At 47.7% G+C, this 23683-nt stretch overlaps 1 protein-coding gene across 1 annotated transcript; it reads right to left on the bottom strand.

The window, feature by feature from the left end:
- Positions 1 to 1312: 1312 nt before the first annotated feature.
- On the bottom strand, positions 1313 to 22532 carry homer2 (homer scaffold protein 2). Its single transcript, XM_067249460.1, has 9 exons — positions 22141 to 22532; positions 15307 to 15463; positions 9796 to 9927; positions 8987 to 9079; positions 7812 to 7954; positions 6696 to 6852; positions 5959 to 6069; positions 4192 to 4272; positions 1313 to 1765 (listed from the first exon to the last, which is right to left on the bottom strand). The coding sequence occupies exons 1-9, from the start codon at positions 22143 to 22145 to the stop codon at positions 1577 to 1579; spliced, it is 1068 nt and encodes a 355-aa protein (XP_067105561.1). The 5' UTR covers positions 22146 to 22532; the 3' UTR covers positions 1313 to 1576.
- Positions 22533 to 23683: the final 1151 nt, after the last annotated feature.

Here is a 23683-nt window from a genome sequence, read left to right on the forward strand (position 1 = left end):
GATAGAAAATATACAATTACAGCATGATGGCGTTTTCCATAAATATTCCACTAAACGTCCCTTTGATACAAGTGAAAGATTGAAATTCAAATACAGCTAACAATGCTGCATTCTTAACTGGTAGACTCCACATCCTAAAAGAAACTATCACACCACCAATCACCCAAAATAATCTTTTATAAAAGTCTTGAGGCCATAAAGTTTGAATGTATGTAATATATAGTACTTGGAGAAAAACACAGGTTAAGGTAATGTTGTTCATATAAGTGGATCAGAACTAGAAAGACTAGTTGACAAGTCAATAGGCACCGACAAACAAATCAAAACATTAACAAAATATAGAATCTCATTGTTGTATTGAAGGCCCATCAGTCGTCGTATATGACGTACATGTTCATGTTATCTTTCTTTCCAGCAGCAAAAACATTCCCCTCAGATACAGAAATCACCAACAGATACTTAAGTTGTGTGGGAAGCATATCCAACAGGGACAACACGTTTAAAGACATACTTTGCTCACAAAAAAAAAACTAAATCATGCAAAATCCTTATGAACACTGCACTCATAACAGATGGGGTTACTAGCATAGTTTTTGAGGATGATGTTTCTGTGTACAACTGCTTCCATCACGGAAAATGGATGCACAAACCACCTAGCAGGAATTCTTTTCGAAACACCTGCAATGTAATTTACCCTAGCTATTAGAAACGATTATTTGTCATCTCCTTAATAGTAAGTGCGTGTCGGCCCAGATCAACAGGCCTCCTGCCTAATATTCATTGTTCCTTCATGTTACTTTAGCCCAGATGTTTTCACGCTGTTGTTTACCAAAGAAATCCATCAATCTTTTTTTTTTCTCTCTCAAAGAAAGTCAGTTACTATGGTGACGATCCAGGCCGTGTCTCCTAGCCAGGCGGGTGCGTATCGAGCCGTCCTGCCCAGAGGCACTTTGAGACTCGGCCGTGTGTCATGTGTGCATATTAACCTAACAAGAACAAAACCGTCTTCAAACACACCTGAGATGAAACATGAAGTATTAGTAAGTAGACTCTTTTAAAAAGATAAATCAGTTCTCATGAAGTGGCCATCGGGATTAACATGGATCGTTATTACTTTGTACTGTTGCTGAACTGCATGTCGCCGTGTCGGATTTTCACGTTAGCCCTTTTAAAGCCCCTTCTGCCCTCGCCAACATCAAACTGCCAGTTCGGAACTCTGGCAGCCTGCAGGAATACACAGATAGAATCCAAGAACCCTCCACCTGTTCTAGAAGCTCCCCTCCCCCAGCCCCCCCCCCCCCCTAGCGACGGCTCAGTAAACAGTGTGTGACTCTATCCCAGAATATGGACACAGGACACATTTAGGCCCCCTCCCCTCGCTCCTGTGCCCCTCCCATCCAACCTTCTGTACCTCCCACCCTTCCATTTAGTCGAGGTTTTGTTTATAGCTGATTGTTCTGTGTGGACTTTGGGGGATCGAGTGCCACAGTGTCCTGCCCTGAAGACTTCAGGAAAATCCTCCATATCTGTATCTAACCTCCGTCACACCTCCCAAGTCCTCTGCCTCAGACCCCTTTCAGTTCTCCACCCCTAGCTTTGACAGACCCTGTCTGAACTCATGCAGCTCATCGATCTTTCCATCCAGGATGTCCATGAATTTCTTCAGCTCTCCCTTCATGTTGCCCTGCTTCTGTTGGCTGTCCTCGATCTCCCCAGAGAGACCTTCTATCCTCTCCTCTAGGTCTTTGTTCTTCAGCTCGGCGGCCTGGGAGGAGACAAGAATCAGAATCAGAAAGGGGTTTAAATCGCCATGAAAGTTTGCACAGACAAGGAATTTACTTTGTCAGGAAGGTGCACAAATTCAACATATAGGGATCACAAATCTTGAATAGTGGTGAACAGTCTAACTATACTAATGGTACAAGGTCTAACTAACACTAAGGGGCTGTTCGAATCACTGTGTAAGAGACACTGTGAAACCAGAATCACTGATGCAGCAGAACCAGAATCACATTACAGCGAAACATAAAGAACGACATGAGGTGGTCAAATAGGACACCCCCGTAATGTTCGGGGCGGACATGAGCATGCTGCGAGGCAGGCCGGGAGACGAGGAGACGGGAAGACTGATGCCAGAGATGCCATTGCAGGGAGGGGGCTAAAACAGGAGCTTTAAATGGCACGGCTGGTGGCATTCTGGCAGCTGACTCCTGTAATCTGACCACAGTGCCCCCTTTAAATAGAGAGGTCCCAATTGGAAACGTAGATGCAGATCTGACAGAATAGAGGAGAAGTGCGTACGACGGAGCAGTCAAGACAGTTGTTTGATGCGTAATCGCCATGGTAACAGCTATTTATGGTAATCACCACCTGTGATGAACACTGATCATTCTGATGTGCCATACTATTAAATATTAAATCCTACTGAAATATAAGGGCTGTTTCATCAGCTCCCGACTACCCCTGGGGCTGTTGGCTGGCTGGTGTTCCTCTAGGGTACTGTGGATAAAGGGAAGGTATTTGAGGTATGCCATTGTTGGTTTTAGTTCCTACTGCTCTCTGTGAATCACCATAGCACGGTTGCCAGAGTCCGTCTTAGCCAAGGCTGTTAATTTCATGCAGTTGGCTGAAGCAGAGAGATGGTATATCTGCTAAATGACTAAATATCTGGCAACCAGAGCAGATTAAAGCTGAAGAACTTCTACTATTATTGGTTTTCTTTCCACCCATATCCTGCCTGTGTAGCACTCAAGTATGACAGCCTGGGTGATGAAATCTCACTCTATGAGTCAGATAGAAACAGAAGGAGGCCAGCGTCACTATCGATACTGTTCCCATCGCACCACAGAAGGAAGCCAACGCCACTATCGATACCGCTCCAGTTACACTTGAGGAAGAGGGCCTGAGTCACTATCGATGCTGCTCCCATCACACTCCAGAAGGATGCCAGCATCACTGTTGATACCACTCCCATCACAGGCAGCCTGACTGCAAGGACTGCAGGCTGACTGGCCATACGGGTTGAGCCGCCATCGCCGAGAGAGTGTGTGACGTGTGACTGGGTTCAAACAGGCGGAGAAGAACAGGTGTTCCCTGTTGCCGGGTAGAAAGGAGGAAGATCTGGCATGTGAATCAATATGGTTTCAGGGTTCCTGTCAACAGTGGAATCCCAAGCCTGTTTAAGACTCTCGTGCTGCCTTCTATTATCAGTCTAATGATTCGATTAACTCTTAACATTCGAGAGGAATAAGCCAGACTGAGCAGTAATTAAGATGGTCCCTATTATAACAAAGCTGCGATTTATGTGAAGACAGCGAACACCTTTCAACAGTGCTGATCATTTCCATCTGCTCTTTAACACCACTCAGTCCTCTCATTAAAACATCACACAGTGAACTGTATTAATACACACGACAAGAAAGACTTCAATTATAAACATGGAGCCGGATGAAAGATGTGTGTGGTTGTGTGTATGTGTTTGAGTTTGGTATGTGTGAGTGTGTGTGAGTTTCGTGTGTGGGTGTGTGTGTGGAGTTTGTCACCAGCCTGAGGCAGAGTATAGCAATCAAGTTCTCCTACTTCTGCACTTGAGAATGTCCTTTTGTGCGCCTGACCATAGACATAGTATGTCTATAAGACAAAACCGTTTAGACATATATATGTATAAATGTCTATATGTATATATGTCTATGGTCAGGCACATAGACATATATAAGTATATATGTCTATGTGCCTGACAGCTCCTGAGTGATGTCATTGACCTCAGCTACGAGGAAACATTTTCTAAGAAGTCAGTTCTACTGCGTTAAAAACTGTCATAACATTTACATTTAGCAGACGCTCCGAGCGACTTACAGTAAGTACAGGGACATTCTCCCCGAGGCAAGTAGGGTGAAGTGCCTTGCCCAAGGACACAACATCATTTGACACAGCCAGGAATCGAACCAACAACCTTCTGATTAATAGCCCGACTCCCTAACCGCTCAGCCATCTGACCCCCCCATAACCTAAAGATTAGGGTTTAGATAGGGCTTAGGGTTTGGGCAGTAGGTAGGGTTAGGCTTGGTGAAGTAGGGGGTAGGATTAAGGGTGTAGTTTAGGTAAGGGTCAGTAAATGAGAGGTTAGGATCAGGGAGTGGGTAGGGTTAGGGTCAGTAAGTTAGCGGTTAGAGTTACATATTTCAACAGCACCTGTAATTTCTCTGTGATGCTCTCACACTCAGCCATGAGCTGGGGGATGATCTCTGCCTGCTTCCTCAGGTTCTCCAGTTCCTGTGAAACACATTCAAGACTCAGAAATCCACACTGGAACATCCCCAGAGTAGACATGCGTACAGTATCAGGAGGCACAGAACAGCAAGCACGTGAAATACAGAAATGGTAATGGAGTTTCTGTGAACACTGCACATGCATCACATTAGACTAATGATGAGCCGGTCCACGGGGGCTGCCCTCAAACGTACACATCAAAGCCCCAGAGGACCCCCCCCCTCCTCCTCCCCCTCCCATTAGCTGAAGCACCGTTAGCTAAGCGCTAATTGGTCATCTTTTTGAAGTGTCCCACAGTCAGAGTCAGGTCACAGCCAGAGCTGGAGGTCAGCTTCATGGAGGAAGCTTAATAATTCATGTTCATGTTTTTAATGGTGAACGGTGTTTGTATTTGGCTGTGACCAGGACGACAGGTTGTGAGCGATTTCTCCTCTGTGGCTGTCTAGATGATTGGGCTCCAAGGCATTGAGGTGCACTTTGCTCTGGGAAATCTCATTTCACTGCCATGGGAAATGCACACTGCCCCATTTTACAGTCTAGAGATTCAGCATGAAGAGGAAGAATTTAAATAAAATCCCAACCACTTCACTTATACGATTTAGAGAGAGAGAGACATAGGGAGAGAGAGACATAGGGAGAGACAGACAGACAGACAGATAGACAGAGAGACAGAGAGAGAGAGAGACATAAGAGGACAGTCAATGCTAATGAAACAGTGGTCTGCAGGCAGAAACAACATTTAGCCATTAACAATAGGTGTGTCCACACAGGCCTCCATGCCAGCTACAACCCTCATTACACCACCCTCACGCCCACAGACTGGAAAACATGGCCCATTGATTAGTGTGCTGGGATGCTAGGGACAGTCATAACAGCTGAGCTTAGAACCATGATTCCTTTTCTGTTTGATATAATAAAGTGTTGACAAAACAAATACAAGATTTATGTGGTCTGAAAAATCCGGACAGATTCATTAAGTCAGAGTCAGAATCCATCCCCAAACCCTGCAGGTTAGGGGGAACTGCAGGCTATGAGGACCGACGGGGAACCGAACTTATGATGGCATAAATCATATGAGACAAACTACCATAAAGCAACGAGACAGAATGTCCCAGAAGGTCGTATAAATGTCTGGGTTTAGCTGACTGGAGGCTCAGAGAGAGCTAATCCATAAAGAGCATCTCTGACATGAAAGGGTCCCACAACAATACCGATCACCTTCCTCCGAAGAAAAGAGACTCTCTTCCTGTCTCCTCAACCCTGCCGGCGGCTACGTGACCTGGTCCCTTAAAGCTCCAGTCAGACGGACAAATCTAACTTCTTCACACGCATTGTGTGACATACAGAACAAGGGTGTAACACCTGCTTCATTTACATTTACATTTAGTCATTTAGCAGACGCTCTTCTCCAGAGCGACTTACAGTAAGTACAGGGACATTCCCCCCAAGGCAAGTAGGGTGAAGTGCCTTGCCCAAGGACACAACGTCATTTTGCACGGCCAGGAATCGAACCAGCAACCTTCTGATTAATAGCCCGACTCCCTAACCGCTCAGCCATCTGACCCCCATGGCTTCCCTGATTATCCATTCTGACAGCTCCAATACCCTTAATTAACACCTCGGTAGAGCCAGGGGGGAGAGCGGGCTGTGAGGTGATGAGTGTGTCTGATTACGGTTTGGTTCTCTCACCTGCTCTTTGTCCTGCAGCTCGACCTCCAGCTCCTGAACCCGAACAGCCAGCTTCGAATTCCTCTCCTTCTCCGCGCTGGCCTCGTTGCACTGAGCCTCCAACTCTGCTATCTACACCAGCAGAGAACATGCCCAGGTGTGTCAGCACAGATGACAACACTTATATGACAGTATTAATTTGCATACATACAGTGTGTCAATCTTTAACAATCCGTCCATGAGAGAACAATGGAAATACGGATCTCCTTTTTCCACCCAGTCCAGAGTCGGCATCAGCCTACATTGATTATGAAACTGAAATGGGTGTATTTATAGAGGAGCTGGCAGGAGTTCTGCAGATAGAACTGGTGGGAGGAATGCCGCTGATCTATGGATGCTGGACAACTATGGAATCACACACAAAAGCTCTTATTCTGTCTCCTGCAATCCAGAATCCGGCAGTAAAAATCCTCACACATTTCTCGTATTCGCATTCGCGAACAAATAAAAAGATATCCCCGGCTACTAAAGGATTTGCGGCCAGCTAAACGCAGCCCTCAGTGTTGCTGAGATCCAGCCAGCCTCCATCCAGCGGAGGCTGAGGAGGCTCAGCCCCTGGTCAGACAGCCCCCAACAACAGTGAGCCACCCTGGCCTTGCCCCAGGGACACGGGGAGGGGGGAGGGGGGAGGGGGGAGGGGGGAGGGGGGAGGGGGAGGGGAGGGGGGAGGGGGGAGGGGGGAGGGGATCTGCCGTCACCTTCTCCCTGAGCGTGTCGCTCTCCTCCTTGCAGGTGCTCAGCTGTTTCTTCCAGCTCTCCACGTTGGCGGAGGACTCCTGCAGGGCGTCCACCAGACGGGCGTTGTTCTCCCGCAACGTCTGCAGCTCCGTCTCCCACTTCTTGGCGTTGGTGTTACTGGACAGGACGGGCGGACGAGGGGGAGGGAGAGAGAGAGAGGGGGGGAGGGAGGGGGAAACAGAGAGAGAGAAAGAGAGAGAGTGAGAGATGAGTGGGACTAGACCACATGTCTCCCTGCAGTAAACTACAATTTAAATGCTACACTACTCACAGTCTTCAACCTCGGAAATATGTCATAGGGTTTAGTCTAATTCTAACCCATATGAATAAAGACACAGGGCAGGCCTAACCCTAAACCACAGGTCAGAGGTCATGGGACAGGTTCCAACCCTAGGGACATGATGAGGTGTGTTTGTGTCTGAAAGCTTCTCCACATCTTCCTTCATTTACATTTACATTTAGTCATTTAGCAGACGCTCTTATCCAGAGCGACTTACAGTAAGTACAGGGACATTCCCCCGAGACAAGTAGGGTGAAGTGCCTTGCCCAAGGACACAACGTCAGTTGGCATGACCGGGAATCGAACTCGCAACCTTCGGATTACTAGCCCGATTCCCTCACCACTCAGCCACCTGACTCCTTCAGGTGTGCATGTCACTGCAGCAGAGGACGAGGGGTGCTGATGTGTATTCACTATGCATGAATGGTCTGTGTGCATGGATGGGCACAAGTTTGCGGTGGAAAATGCTGACGTGCAACCAGGCTTTCTAGAGTCGGACTCAGTTGTTGGGCAGTTGCTTTTCATGCAAAAAAATGGATACCAGTATTCTTTAAATAGACACAAGTGAAACTATAACAGGCCGAGTTCATAAATATGTAAATTCAAGTTTTAGTTTGGTTAACTAATTCATTGAATCAGTCCCTTAAGTGTAGTTTAATGTCCCAGATATACATTAACAGTAGGTGTAACTATCCCAGGTGTACAGTAACAGCAATGTAAGTATCCCAGGTGTACAGTAACAGCAATGTAACTGTCCCAGGTGTACAGTAACAGCAGTATAATGTCCTCAGGGTACCTTTGCTCCACCGCTGTTTTCAGGCGCTCGTTCTCGCTCTTCAGCTGGGCGGGTTCAGGCCCTGTGAAGCAGATCTTCTCATCGTCCGTCCCGTTGATGCTGGATGCCTGGTTGGATGAAGGTGTGTCACGACCACCAGACTCCTGAGGGGGTGAGGGTGGAGGGGTGGAGGGGGTGGTGATGGGGGGTGAGGGATGGGGGTGGTGCACATAGTAAATACATTGCGAATACCGTCAGGTTACAGTAAATACAGGATGAACACAGTCAAGCTAGGTATCCTCTTGTTTCCCCTTCATTGCTCCCCTCCTTCAACAGCTTGGACCTCCGTATTTCTGGGTGAGGGGCCAGGTGGTCTCAGCCCGCCTGGTCAGGAAGACAGGAAACACCCTCCTGCTGCCCCCCCGTGTACAGCAGCAGCCCCCTTCACACACACACGCTACGTCAGGGGAGAGGTGAGGGGGGACTGGTGCCAGCCTACATCATGTCGTGTGGTAGAGCAGCTTTCTGCTCCACGGAGCAGTCAGAAGCTGCCATCTGGACTCACCCGCAGGATGGCACTAAGCAACCCTTGCATCACCCCCCCCCCCCTCTCATCCTCCTCTACTCAGCAGGGCTGCGTGTATGGGATTAAACTGTTAAACTGACCTAATGTGTCAACATAGAGCTCTATTCATCTGAGGAGATGAGCAGGATGGAGCAGGAGAGTGTGACGGCCGATCAATTAACGTTGTCCGTTCCAGTGTCAGCAATAAACAGAAACTATCTGGCCGTGACTCTGTTCTGGTTCCACGTCAGTCGGGTTCAAGACTCTCCATCTCTCTTTTCACCTCTCTCCCGCTCTCTCTCCCGCTCTCTCTCTGTCTGCACTTTGCTTATCTACATTTGTACGTTGCGTTAGATGAAAGCGTCTGCTGGATGATTCAAATGTGTTTTGTATTAAATGGGATGTGTCTCCAGCTCCTGCAGAATCTGCCAACGTCTCCCAGACAGGACTGGTGAGGAGGGTGCCAGGCTACCTGGGCGCCCGGCTACCTGGGCCCCAGGCTACCTGGGCGCCAGGCTACCTGGGCGCCAGGCTACCTGGGCGCCAGGCTACCTGGGCGCCAGGCTACCTGGGCGCCCGGCTACCTGGGAGTGGCTCCCAGACAGGACTTGTGAGGAGGGCACCAGGCTACCTGGGAGTGGTTACTCGACGTCTCCATCTTCTCCTGAGACTTGTCTCTCGCGACCTGGGCTGCCTCTTTCACTTCCTGGAACTTCTCAGCAAACTGAGGGAAGAGAGCGGGACAAGCCGTCGTCAGAAGAATAAACAGTACGTGCGGAGCCATGATGGTAATTACTTTGCTGTGAACTCGAGAGAATGAGGGAACTAATTTAAACGTGATGGGCTCCGACACAGCTGTAGAAATGGATTCATTTTCCAACTAGATGGGGGGGGAAACAGAGCTCATGGCATTCAGTAAACAAAACATCTTATTCATCGTTGTTTGGTTATAAAAATCCATGATTGTGACTGTCATGTTTATTGACTTTACTGACGACGGTATCATATTTATACACAGAGTCACAACACATGAAGCAAAACATTAACACTGGTCACTGGTCTTCGGGGGTGGTAATGAGGACACGGAGAAAGATGAGGGATGAAAGGAGAGTATGGATGAGGGGAGAGTGAAGAGAGGAGAGGGGTGAGTATGGATGAGGGGAGAGTGAAGAGAGGAGAGGGGTGAGTATGGATGAGGGGAGAGTGAAGAGAGGAGAGGGGTGAGTATGGATGAGGGGAGAGTGAAGGGAGGAGAGGGGTGAGTATGGATGAGGGGAGAGTGAGAGGAGAGGGGTGAGTATGGATGAGGGGAGAGTGAAGAGAGGAGAGGGGTGAGTATGGATGAGGGGAGAGTGAAGAGAGGAGAGGGGTGAGTATGGATGAGGGGAGAGTGAAGAGAGGAGAGGGGTGAGTATGGATGAGGGGAGAGAGGAGACTGACCTTTGCTAGCTGCTGCTCAGAGGCGAACCCTAGGCCAAACACAGTGTTGGCTCTGCTGTCAGCCCATTGGCCAAATTTCTGGGAGGTCTTGGTGAAGGTCATGTTGGGGGTGATGGTGCTGTTGATGATCACCTGTCAAGGAGACACACATCACTACCTACGTGCCTGTGGGATTTGCTAAAACCAATTTTTTATTGGCTGACCACAGATGGCAAAGTACACACATCCTTCACTCAAGTAGAACAGATACTCATGTTTACATAGACTCTGGTAAAGGTTGAAGTACTGACTCAAGATAAGTAAAGAAGTGTGGGCTCTGACATATACTTAAGTAAAAAGTGGTCATTACTACGACCTGTTTTAGTGTCACACTGGCAACTGGACCTCACATCAGATTAATACAAAAATAAACTGTAGACGCATACGCCGGGGAATCCTTTTTGACACCGACAATTTCCAATATCTCCCTCATTATGGCCATGGGTGATCAGGAATTTCTCTATTCTCGTTTTTGTTTCACCGAAACCTTTTTCCACACACACAACACGACACAAAAAGGTTTAACTTTTTTGAAACTTTTTTGCTTATTTTCTACGGATGGATAAGATAACTTTGCCTTCAGGGATGATGACGTTTTCAGAGCTAGCCTATCATTTATTCGAACAAAGACACTGAGACTCATAGAGACCAGGAGGATGTTCACAACTAAAGTCAAAGACAGGCTGCCACACTTGCATCACATCAACACTATGACACCACTATAATAATAATTACAATACAACTGTCTCTATATAATAAAGATGGATAATTATATGGAAAAAAACATGATTGCTTAAATTACTGAATCTGTTCTAAAATAAGTAAACACTGTCTCTCTAGTTAACTTCTAAGACGGAAAACAAAATTTCCATAATGAAAACAAAACAGAACTGAACAACCGAAGGTGGGAAGGTAGTTTAAGGCACCTGCTTAATCTTCAGACGAGGTGAGTAATCTCAACACAATCTCAACAAAAAACATTTGTTGTCTCTCTCTTTCTCACCCTCTTCTACACTCCGCAGGCCCCCTCTTCCTTGGCTGTCTAACTGTCTAACACTCCCACTGTCTCTCCAGAACACTGGAACCTTCACACCTCTCACGGCACTGTAACACCGGCTCGCCGCCACAGAACCGGGAACACAGCAGTACAGCGTCTCACCAGTCACACATCTTAGTTAAATACTGTACCTAGGATGTAATGACTGTGTATCACAGCTTTTCCATGAACATCAACTCGATGTGGACAGGGAAATTATTGGGTAACAGACCAAGGTCCCACTCTCCTGGGTGAGGTTCTCCTGGATAATACAGGCATGTAAATGTAAATAAGACCCTGGAACACAGGCCTCCCTCTGGTTCAGGTACGTCCCAAACCTTAAAGTCAGGATCGGGCAGTCTTCTTTGATGCATGAGAGGCTCTCTCACACTTAATAATTCAAATAATGTTAATAATAATAGTGAGGGAGGGAGGGAGGGAGGGAGGGAGGGAGGGAGGGAGGGAGGGAGGGAGGGAGGGAGGGAGGGAGGGAGGGAGGGAGGGAGGGAGGGAGGGAGGGAGGGAGGGAGGGAGGGAGGGAGGGAGGGGGAAGGAGGGCTGACAGAAGACAAATCAGGTTTGATCTCCCCCTGTCATGCGCTGTGTAATGGCATTATCCTCAGTGAGAAATACTGTATAATCCACATCATACCACTAAAGCAAATCCATCAAAGTAACATGTCTTTCACTGCCTCTGTCCACAACTCTCTCTCTCCCCGTCAGTCCTCCACTCTAAACAGCAGAGGACTCTGTGTGTGTGTGTGGGAGTCTGTGTGTGTGTGTGGGAGTGTGTAGTACACACACACACACCCACACACACACAGACTCACACACACACCACTGTGCCTCTGGTATATGTACTGTAAACAACAGTTGTTGGTGAGAATGTTTGTTTTATTTGGTTAAAAAAATACTCTAATGTGAAGTTAAGAAAAGCTTGAGGTGAGTAATGAGCCTCCACGATTTGGTGACCCATAATGCATCATCTATCATGTGACAGTGCCATAAGACACCGATCTGAAAGTCATCCCTAGTTGATGTTCCCATATAAGCTGGTCTCAGACACACAGACAGTACTGTTCCTACCCTATGACACGGATTACCCCACACACCATTCAGCATTCAAACCCGGATGACTCAAACCCAGCTCCTCCCCACCATATGGATGGATGGAGTGATGAAAGGAGGAGAATACAGGAAAGATACAGCACACATCTATTACTCCTGCTGTACGCCGTTGAAAGCTTAGACCAGATGCTGGTGCACGACCAGCACAGCCCCTGGCTCACACACAGGGTCTGCCTGAGTGACAGGGGCATCTGGGAGGTGAAGAGGTGGGTATCGGGTGGCATGGCTGCAGGCTGGCGCAGGGCTGGACTGGGCATGAGGCTGGGGGTCAACGTGGGGGCACCTATTGGGGGGGGATTATGGGATACTTCCTGTCCTCCTAGGAGGGCAGTGACCCAGTGTCAGCTGACCACACAGAAGCTGCAGGGTCAGCAGGATAGGAGAGAACGCAGCGTGGGAGATGAAATCCAGGACAGAGCGAAAGAAGGAAAAGAGCGAAAGAAGGAAAAGAAGGGAAGAGGATGTATACAAAATATTTACAGCAGAGGGACTCTTTCCCTGCACCAGGGGTTTGGTTTCAAACACACAGATCTGTAATATTGGGTAAGGCTAGGGTCGACGAGTCAGCAGATCAGAAATTACTAGCTGGAATTATAAAACTATCCTACACTGCACCAAGGTCTACCCAACAAACAGTGTGGAGGGTTCAGCCCCCACACACACAAACAGATTAAAGCGTGTAATTATTTGTCAGTGGGAGGCATTTACTATGTGAATTGACGTGCCAAAGGGTTTTGCGATCGGTTGTGATATTTATATCGGTTGTGAAATATTAACAATCGTTTGTTGGGGATTAAGAATGGAAAGGCCAACCGATCATAACTCTGCGCTACAGCCGAGTCCACAATGTCTCTCAGGTATACAGTACAGTCTGTCTCTCTGCAGGTATACAGTACAGTCTGTCTCTCTGCAGGTGTACAGTACAGTCTGTCTCTCTGCAGGTGTACAGTACAGTCTGTCTCTCTACAGGTATACAGTACAGTCTGTCTCTCTGCAGGTATATACAGTCTGTATGTCTCTCTGCAGGTATATACAGTCTGTATGTCTCTCTGCAGGTATGTACAGTCTGTATGTCTCTCTGCAGGTATGTACAGTCTGTATGTCTCTCTGCAGGTATATACAGTCTGTATGTCTCTCTGCAGGTATGTACAGTCTGTATGTCTCTCTGCAGGTATGTACAGTCTGTATGTCTCTCTAAATATGTTTTGGCAGGTAAAGATCTAACCATGTAGGTCCAAGCAACCCACGGACATCCTGCACCTTCCAATTAATGGAATTAGCACGATGGAGATGAATCAGATGAGCTCTTTTTAATTCTACCTTCTGATCCTATAGAGACCCAGAACATTGAACTTGGCTGAATGACACAGTCTTCCCCTTTGGGAAAAAGAGAGAGAAAAGGTTAGAGGAGAGAGAAGTATAGGGGATGAGTAAAGGAGAAGAGGAGTGGATGTAGTCTACAGGAGAGATTAGCTGAAGTAGACAGGCATCCATGCGCAGAAGGATTATATACTCTGACAGAACCTCAGCATGGTACACAGCCAGGGCTGGGAGAGGCAGGGGGAGGAGGAGAGGCAGGGGGAGGAGGAGAGGAAGGGGGAGGAGGAGAGGAAGGGGGAGGAGGAGAGGAAGGGGGAGGATGAGAGGAAGGGGGAGGAGGAGAGGCAGGGGGAGGAGGAGAGGCAGGGGGAGGAGGAGAGGCAGGGGGAGGAGGAGAGGAAGGGGGAGGAGGAGAGGAAGGGGGAGGAGGAGAGGCAGGGGGAGGAGGAGAGGCAGGGGGAGGAGGAGAGGAGGAGAGGAAGGGGGAGGAAGAGAGGCAGGGGGAGGAGGAGAGGAGGAGAGGCAGGGGGAGGAAGAGAGGCAGGGGGAGGAGGAGAGGCAGGGGGAGGAGGAGAGGAAGGGGGAGGAGGAGAGGCAGGGGGAGGAGGAGAGGCAGGGGGAGGAAGGGGGAGGAAGAGAGGCAGGGGGAGGAGGAGAGGCAGGGGGAGGAGGAGAGGAGGAGAGGCAGGGGGAGGAGGAGAGGAGGAGAGGCAGGGGGAGGAAGAGAGGCAGGGGGAGGAGGAGAGGCAGGGGGAGGAGGAGAGGAAGGGGGAGGAGGAGAGGAAGGGGGAGGAGGAGAGGCAGGGGGAGGAGGAGAGGAGGAGAGGCAGGGGGAGAGGCAGGGGGAGGAGGAGAGGAGGAGAGGCAGGGGGAGGAAGAGAGGCAGGGGGAGGAGGAGAGGCAGGGGGAGGAGGAGAGGAAGGGGGAGGAGGAGAGGCAGGGGGAGGAGGAGAGGCAGGGGGAGGAGGAGAGGAGAGGCAGGGTAGAACAGAGGCAGGGTGGACAGGAGAGGCAGGGAAGACAAGGAGAAGCAGGGCTAGGGAGAGGCACCGAGGAAACAGACTTCTTAATAAAAGAGAACGGACGTTAGAACTAAGCCCTTTAAGATGTGTCTCATTCCGCCACACATCACAAAGGTCTTCTGAGGATTGAAGAAGAGAGGGGCTGGTATGTAGAGTCCATCGTGAAGGCCTTCTCATTAAACAATGAATATCTCATCTCATCGAACTTGAGTGGCCCTGTGAAGGTGATAACCCAATCTAGATGACACAAGGACCTCACTGCTATCACACAGCTCTGCCAAAGAAACTCCAATCTCCATGGAAACGGGTAATCTAGCTAACTGAGAGACTGACTGACAGGCACACGCCTATACATAAAGTGTGCACAAACACACACACACACACACACACAACACACACACACACACACATTTACATGTAGTCATTTAGCAGACACTCTTATCCAGAGCACACACACACACACACAGTATCAAGCAGTGCATGTTAAATGTAATCTCTGCATAATGCTGCTTCGTGGGATTCACTCTGTTGAGGCAATAAGAACTAATGCAGAGCAGAGCCCTTATATGGACTTGGTGGTGCACAGGGCAGGGGTGAGAGGGTGCGCTGTGTGCGGGTGTGTTTGAAGCGTGTGGGCATGATTCACCAGCGAAGGTTGCACTTGGGATTGAAAATGTGGCGGAGGGGGAAGTATGTCACAGGGGGAGGGGGCTCCTGGAGTTGCCCTTTACAGCCCCCCCCCCCCATCACACACACACACATGCATGCACACACACACACACCTTCCTCTGACATTACTCAGAGAGAGCACACCCACCAGGAGACTTTCACACCTAACCGCTGTAACAGAAGCACTGCAGAAACACACGCTGTCTCCCGTTATTGCTGACCGACAGGAAACTTAAGTCAGATGGTTCTATTCTTCACAGCAATCAGATTTATTACTGACTGACTGACTGAATTTACCTTGGATCCATCCACGCTGATGATCCTGTAGCTGTTGCGCGTGCTGTCATAGAAGTACGACACGGTGACTGCCTGCTTGCTGGCAGGAACCCAGTTCTTCTTGGTGGTCGGGTCGATCTGGAAGACATGAGCCCTGGTGGTGAAGATCGGCTGCTCCCTGGGTAACAGACGAGAGAGGGAGGGAAGGAGGAGGAGAGGACGGAAGAGAGAGAAGGGAGTAAGAGGAAGTTCAGATCTTCAGAAGGATCTTCCATACATGCCGAAACAAGCACTTACAGCTGTAGCTTCCATAAACTCTCTACCTCACATGACAGCTGTCATGTGACATCACATCCTGCCTATTCTTGGGCTGTCTCCTGGGATACTAGGTTCTGTCAACCCCCCCCCCCCCCCCCCCCTCCTCTTAGGGGCGGTGTTAATGTAACACTAACTGTAATCCCCCATGGCAACCCACAGCCATTATCACATCAGCACCTCCTGGCCTTTCAGCAGAAAGGACAACAACACACACACACAGAAACATACACCACTCCTCTCAGGTGAACAGTACTCGACACACACACACACACACACGCACACACACACACACACAGCAGCTCCTCTCAGGTGACCCGAGGACACTCTGATAGCTGGCCAGCTTCCACACCAGTAGGCACCATTACTTGACTAGTGTAAAACTGTCAATGAGCCCAGCAGTGAACAGTCAATTGAATCATCACAGTAGAAGATATTTACTGTAGACGTCATTTAAGCAATTCCACGACGATGGCAAATAGCACACAAACCTGGGCTGCTTCTCAGCTGTGCTGTGCGACGTGGCTGATCACAGGAGGGATGTAAACCTCAGGAAGTCATGAGACAGAGTTGCAGCCCCAGTAACTCAATTACACACAGACTCAATATGGCTGCCAAACTGTGTTTGTGAAGAGTTTGTTCTCTCCTCCAAATCATCACGGTGTCTGTCCACAACCTGGGTCTCTGGGATCAACTCACACCAACTGAAATAACTGTGTGTGTATGTATGTGTGTTTCGCTAAATATAATATGCTAAACACTCAAAACCAGTAGTGGCAACCTGAGCCCATTCCAGCCCATTGCACAGCTCGTAGGCATGGCCAGGCAGGAACACAGCTCAGTCTAGGGCCACGTCCTCGCTCGCCAGGGGGGAATTCTCCGTTTTCTAACGGAGAAAGCTAACAGTCAGGGGAGTCAGGTGGCTGAGCGGTTAGGGAAGCGGGCTAGTAATCAGAAGGTTGCCAGTTCGATTCCCGGCCGTGCAAAAATGACGTTGTGTCCTTGGGCAAGGCACTTCACCCTACTTGCCTCGGGGAGAATGTCCCTGTACTTACTGTAAGTCGCTCTGGAGAGAGCGACTTAAATGACTAACGTCTGCTAAATGACTAAATGTAATGTAAATGTAACAGAAAGACGCGCCTCAAAAAAATAACAGCATCGTGTCTGTTTGATCTGCCTCCCAGCTGTGCAGTATTTCAGGAAAGCAGAAACGGGGGCTTCTCAATCCCACAGCTGTAGAGAAAACACGCTCGGAGGATAAAAGAGCAGAATTAGGCTGCCTGTTAAAAGTTTTATGATCTCAGTCAGACAAATGTGTGTGGCATTGCTGCCCCTCCTGACGGCTTTCCCACGCTTTACACACGCTGTTTACCAGTCGGAAACTAAAACACACGCAAACACACACACTTTCATTATTTCTCTGGATCTGTGTCAACTGCACTGGTTCAGATAACAGGTACTGAGAGCAGATGTGGAATCAGCCCAGAGAATCCCGTTTTTCTGTCCCCTTTCTCTCTAACTTTCTTCCCATATTCCTCCTCCCATCCGCTCTTTCTAAAACTCCCACTCCTTTTAGTCCTTGTAGATCATATTTCCATTCGGACTCTCTCCACACAGGCTAATCACAGCAACAGCAAATAGCCGTAATAACACAGGGCCCGTCACTAGGATTATGGTCCAACAAGAAATTAAATCCACCCTAATATATTCACTGTCCCCGATAATCCTAATCTCAATCCTGATCTGATAATAGCGTTTACTCAGGTCAATGTTGTTTTACACACAAAGCAACACAGCTACACACTCCCACACAAACACACCCTCATGGAGACTGACCTTTGCATTAACTATGTCTAGAGCCAGCTGTAGTGTGTATACACTGGCAGGAATGGAGGAGGAAGGTCATGGTCAAACACACACACAGACACGCACAAACACACACACCTTAAAGTTGATGGTGTCACACTTTGATGTCATTCAAATGATTCAGTGATGTTTAAACTTACTACCACCCGACAGTCTTGAATAATTTACAAGTGAGTGGGTGTGTAAGCCAGGGCTGACTCAGTCTAGTCTCAGTCTGCTTTCTTTCCAGAAGGTACCGCCAGGCTTACCTCAAAAAGCACCTTTAAGACATGTGTCTCAGACTGTGTCTCAGACTGTGTCTCTGGCTGTGTCTCAGACTGTGTCTCAGACTGTGTGTCTCAGACTCTGTGTCTCAGACTGTGTCTCAGACTGTGTCTCAGACTGTGTGTCTCTGACTGTGTGTCTCTGACTGTGTCCCTGACTCTGTCTCTGGCTGTGTCTCACTGGCTGTGTCTCTGGCTGTGTCCCTGACTGTGTCTCTGGCTGTGTCTCTGGCTGTGTCTCTGGCTGTGTCTCTGGCTGTGTCTCTGACTGTGTCTCTGACTGTGTCTCTGACTGTGTCTCTGACTGTGTCTCTGACTTCATCGTACCAGTAATTTTAGTACACCGTGACCGTGGATAGAAACAGCATCATTACTGTCACCAGAGATGGTGTGTGGAGTGATAGAAGCACTTGCAGATAGATGCATGGATGTCGAGCTCAAGTCTGCATCAGGCAAAATCCAGGCACGTTCTTAGAGGACGAAGGTGGTGATGCAATGTATGACTAAGCCTGACTAGGATTTACTCTCTCAAGCCCTTCAGATATCTGTCGACTGCTCTCCCCTCCCCGGTTCTACCTATGAGGCATTTTTCTCAACGTGGGAAGACTAGATGCTGGGTTAATACCAGAGCATCTTCTTTCTTAGGGAAGACTGTTCCCCCCCTTTTAAAGCAAGCAGGATTAAACCCTGCAGTCAGCCTACAGTACACACACACACACACACACACATCATGCAGCAAGAGCATCCACATTCCCTCTTAGAGCTCTATCACACGATTATGATTCATTATGAAAACAGATGCCAAGTTTGCTCTTTTTTCCTTCTCAGGAAAGAGTGAGCAAACAACCCCGTCTGGATTCCAGGGCTGAACCCTCTCAAGTCCTTCTAGATCCACACCCCTCTCAGAACCAGTTTGTCTATCTAACCTGCGTTGGGGTTCATCTGCTAGTCTGTACAGGAGAAGTGACATATCATCTGACTGGCCAAGGTTTATACAGTTCGATGCACCCCCACCTGGTCGGCCCCAGTTGTGGTCAAAACTTCCATCCAGATAGCAACCCCCTGGGTACACCTCCAGGCCGGCCAGAATGGTCTGGAACATTCCTCACATTCCTGACAGGGAATCAGCCAGAAATGCTGCTATACCTGCTAGTGAGCCACTCTGACAATAGCTGTGTATACTCACCAGGCAGGTGTGCACACACACACACAAACAGGCCAGTCTGCATTGAGGATTTGGCAGGAACCAAAGTCTTCTAAACCCCTCACCTGGATCTGAGATGTGAATGTCCGAATCAAGCCAGACTGTCAATCAGCAAACCTGAGCTTCTACGCTGCCGTATGTTCAGATGACACAGGCTTCTCTAGAAGAGAGCTTCTTTAGAAGAGAGCTTTTTTAGAAGAGAGCTTCTCTAGAAGAGAGCTTCTCTAGAAGAAAGCTTCTCTAGAAGAAAGCTTCTCTAGAAGAGCAGAGTCTGGTAGTGTGTCAGCTTTTTGCTTTTGTATCAGTTTCTGATAACAGCACAGAGAGAGAGCCTCAGTACGCAGCTACTCCAAAGAAAAAGCGAACAAAAGGAAATTTTATCCCAAATCTGCTAGGGAAAAGGCCCGCGATCAACCCGTGAATCTGGGTCACAAAGTGCATATATTTGGAAACTCAGACACAACCGAAATGAAAAATGAAGCAGATTTGCTCTAGCGCAGCCAAGGAAGCGCTCATCTGTGCACCTATGAAGCACGGCGCAAGTCTCACTCTTAATTAATTAGATGAAAGCTCATAACGCAGATGAATACAGTTCATCTGTCAGCACTGCCTTGGGAGTCTGCTCCACTACACCTGCCAAGGGCTGGATCCAGCTCTATTAGGAAGTCTGGGGAGCTATCCCCGTCAGACTGAGCACAGTACCAGGGGCTGGGTGGTGGTGGGGGGCATGGGGGGCATGGGGGGAGGGGGCGGGGGTAGGAGGGGGGCAAATTCCAAGCAACAAAACATCAGAGGACATTCATAAATGTAGAGTCGGTCCTCTCAGAACGGATTCCGACAATTCTTGATGACAGGAGAACTGAGGAGAAGGGCAGGGTAGGGGAGGACATCATCCCGTCGCAGAGCCACGGCAGATGGCTCCCTAGCCCTCAACCATCTGGTGAAAAGACGCCCAATCAGCCTGTCCCCTCTCATTTACCCGTCCTTAAGTCTTACTGCTCCGCAACGACCCGGACACCACGTCCTTATCCCGCGACTGGCTCCCCGACAGAAGATCAACGACCTTTGCCCTCCAATCCTCTCCTACTGTACCTCGAGCTCTCAAGGAATCTTAACACCACATTGCGTCACACAGCCTAATCAATGACTGTAAGTCTTGAACTGTCACTCTCTGGGCTGAAGATTACCATCTAACCCTGTGTTGGACCTGCCTCCTCAGCGGGGTTTACTTTAAATAGCGCTCTCTCCCTCCCTCCCTCCCTTCCTCCCTCCCTCCTTCTAACTGTCTCTCTCTCTCTCTATTTCTTTGACTCTCAGTATGCACGTTTCTCTTTTTCTATTTCTCCCATCTCTCTATTTTGTGGCTGTAGTCTGACTGACCCTTACTTAGACAGCGGGGGCTTCGAGCGATCAAGTGCTGCAGTTTGCAGGATATCAGGAAGGCAGTGGAACGTTCTTCTGAAAAGTAATCAAGTCCCTTGTTCTTCTTTTTTTACAACGTATGGCTAACCTCTGCTGCCATTTCATAGGTCAAGGTTGAGCGTCTGACCAGCTAATTTGCAACTGTATGTCACTATTCGGCAATCAATGAATGACCCCCTTTGGACAAAGTGAGGGCAATGGAATGTTCGAGAGAGAGAGAGAGAGAGAGAGAGAGAGAACATAGTTAATCTATAACTACATTCTGGAAAACAGCCTGAAGGACAGGGTCTGATCAATATATACTGGAATATATACAGGATTACATACTATACTATCCTGGATTATATGTTGAGTTTGGGTTGGCAACTTTATACTGCATTTTATATTTCATCTGTCAGAACTATAGTACCTGTGAATGATTTAACACAATTGCCTTATTTTGTGAATAGTCATAATTTCCATGGCAGACCACAAACAATAATCACAATTCTACATACAAATATATACTCCAGATAACCTCAGCATATGGACGGACAGGCGAAACTCAGAGAGAAGGGCAGTATGTGTGCTGGAGAGGAAAAAATGTTTCTGTTGGCACTGAGTAGTTTCAATAACCCTTGGTGTTGTGCAAGACAGTAGGCCCTACTGCTACAACCTGTTAGGTGAGTTAGCGTCGTAGCTATAGCGAAGGACCCTGTCCGTTGAACTGGTTTCGCACAGTACATGCCAAGGCTCTGTCAACTGATCATGGAAATACGGGCTCCTTCCCCTGTTCCCCTGGCATGTTCTTCAGTCTAACACCCTGTGTTTATGACGGAACACTAGGCGCACACTCATAGTACGGCCACATTCAATACATTCAAATTATTTTCACCCCCACTGTCTTCTAGGTCTAAGTATATCACAGTAAATATTATACATCACCTTTAGAAGGTATGCTACTATCAAATTCAATACTGTGGGGACATACCATACAATTCCTGTGGGAATGCACCTTGCAGTACATCATCTGTTTGAAAGATGTTGCAACTCCTCTCTGTTACATACATATACACATTCTGCCTCTCAAACTTACACACACACACACACACACACACACACACACACACACACACACACACACACACACACACACACACACACACACACACACACACACACTCTCCCTGTCGTTGCTTTGCACGGAGCTATCGTGCGTGGGCACTGACTGTGGCACCTACATTCCCATAGCGCGTGGGGAGCGCGAGGTACAGGCTACCTGCCTAGTCTTTATATAGCAATGGCTACACATCACCCCCATCTTCATCTCACGTTCAATTCATTCTAAAATGAATAGTTTGTTTACTCAACAAAATCATAAATTGAAGAAACAATGCGAATGCTGATTACAAGCACTTTCCATTCATAATACTAGATTATCATAAGGCATGAAATAATATACTGACAAGAACATAAATTATAGAGGCAATGCAAAAGAGTTTGACAACTTGCTAATTATTGAATAATTGAGGGGACTAAACGATTTTTTCGCAAGAGGTTGTCATTTATAGTGGTTTGACAGTTGCATTATCATCACATTACCTCTAGCCTGTCGCCTATTGAACGTACAAGAACGGTTCCCTGCAGAAATACAATAACGAGTACATCTTAATATATTAAATAAATAAATATCCCGATAGATCAAGTAATTGTGTCAATAGCATACTATGAAGCTAACAACCACAGCGCAGGTGTCATAACATGCACTAAGATACAAAGGGCACGCGCGTCTCGCGGATTACTTACCCCATTGCTGCGGACTTTTGGAACAATCCTTCAGTTTATGGACGTATGAAATATTAAATGAATGGTTAACACACTTCTAATGAAATTAGATCCACTGTTCAAATTAAGGGTTCGACTAGTCCATTCTTGTCTCCGCGCTAACAGTCTAAGCGAGACCTGAAATATGAGTACACTTCTTCATGAACTCGATCACAGGGTTTTCAAGCTTTCTCCTGTGATCTTAAAGCCACTTGTAATTTCAGGAAGTTTTTCTTTAGATCACGAAAAATGAAATCCCACTTTCTGGGTCTTCCTTCAGCCGTGAAATAAATAAAAAATGCCGCGTTAGAAATTAAGTTACAGTGCTTCGCATTTCCCTGCGTGCTGCTCTGGAGTTGTCTGCGCGCTCGCCCTCTCGCCTATGGGATTGTGTTTCATCAGGCTGGAGATCTGCGCCGCAGCGACACTGAGCGGCTTCCCCTGCACTCATCTCCAACCTCCCACATGCTGTTTTACATTCAAAAGCAGTGGTTTCTTCATGATAACAAGGGCAAGGAAGGGAGTTCAAAAATAGATTCTACGTTGCATATTTTCGATAAACTAATAAAACAGGCATGCAAAATACATTAAACCACTGCAAAAATACGCGTAAGTCTTCTTTAATGGCTTTGATGTCAAAATGCTTAGCAAATACGCTATTTAATCGAGTTGCACTTACATGTTACTTTAAATTTGAAGACCACGCTCGTTCTGGCTGTGGGTGCCACGGGCCGTAGGCTATATTATACAACCTGACCAAACTCACTAACCCAGGGACGCTCACTTTCTCTGGCAGTAAGCTATAGCTCTGAATGAATTGTTTCAATTAAAGCAACTGCAAAATATCACTGTCTGAAGTTCGATTCTAAAGTAGTCTGACGGTGCTATGTTCAACGCCGACTTGCAAAACTTAAGTGTCACAATCATTCAATAATTACGGGGCGTGAGCATCCCGGAACCATTTACAAGTAGTCTACATTCGTAGGTACAATTTCGATGTAACGCAACTGTCAACACTGGACTGGATTCCTTTATTCGAAGTAGCTTTCTACTAGATCTAGCAACATCTATTATAAGGTAATCCTGTAGTTTACCTATGTACATGTTTCTTTACTATAGCTAACAACAAATACACTGAAATTACACTTGTCAGAAGAACTATCTAGCTAGGCTGCGTATTACGCTTGCTTGGCATTTACGTAATAATGCTACAGCATTAATGATTGTTAACTATTATTAGAAAGCTAGCTAATAATAGCTAAACTTGTTCAATGAATTGGATAGATTCGACCAACCTCTGTAAACTAGTTTGTTCACAATATAGTTAGCTAATGCAACGACCGCATTTTCTGTTTGTAGAATGACGGATATTAGCGCTACGCCAAACTACGAGGAGATGTTTGCCCACCGGTTTACTACTGAAGACGACGAGTATCAGGCGTACCTGAGTCGCCCAGCCACCCCGCCTCCTTTAGTAGAGGACTGGAGGGGTCGCGGAGCCGGACATTCACGAGGGCGAGACAAC

Source organism: Osmerus mordax, chromosome 13 (assembly GCF_038355195.1).
Source record: "Osmerus mordax isolate fOsmMor3 chromosome 13, fOsmMor3.pri, whole genome shotgun sequence".
Taxonomy (NCBI): Eukaryota; Metazoa; Chordata; class Actinopteri; order Osmeriformes; family Osmeridae; genus Osmerus; species Osmerus mordax.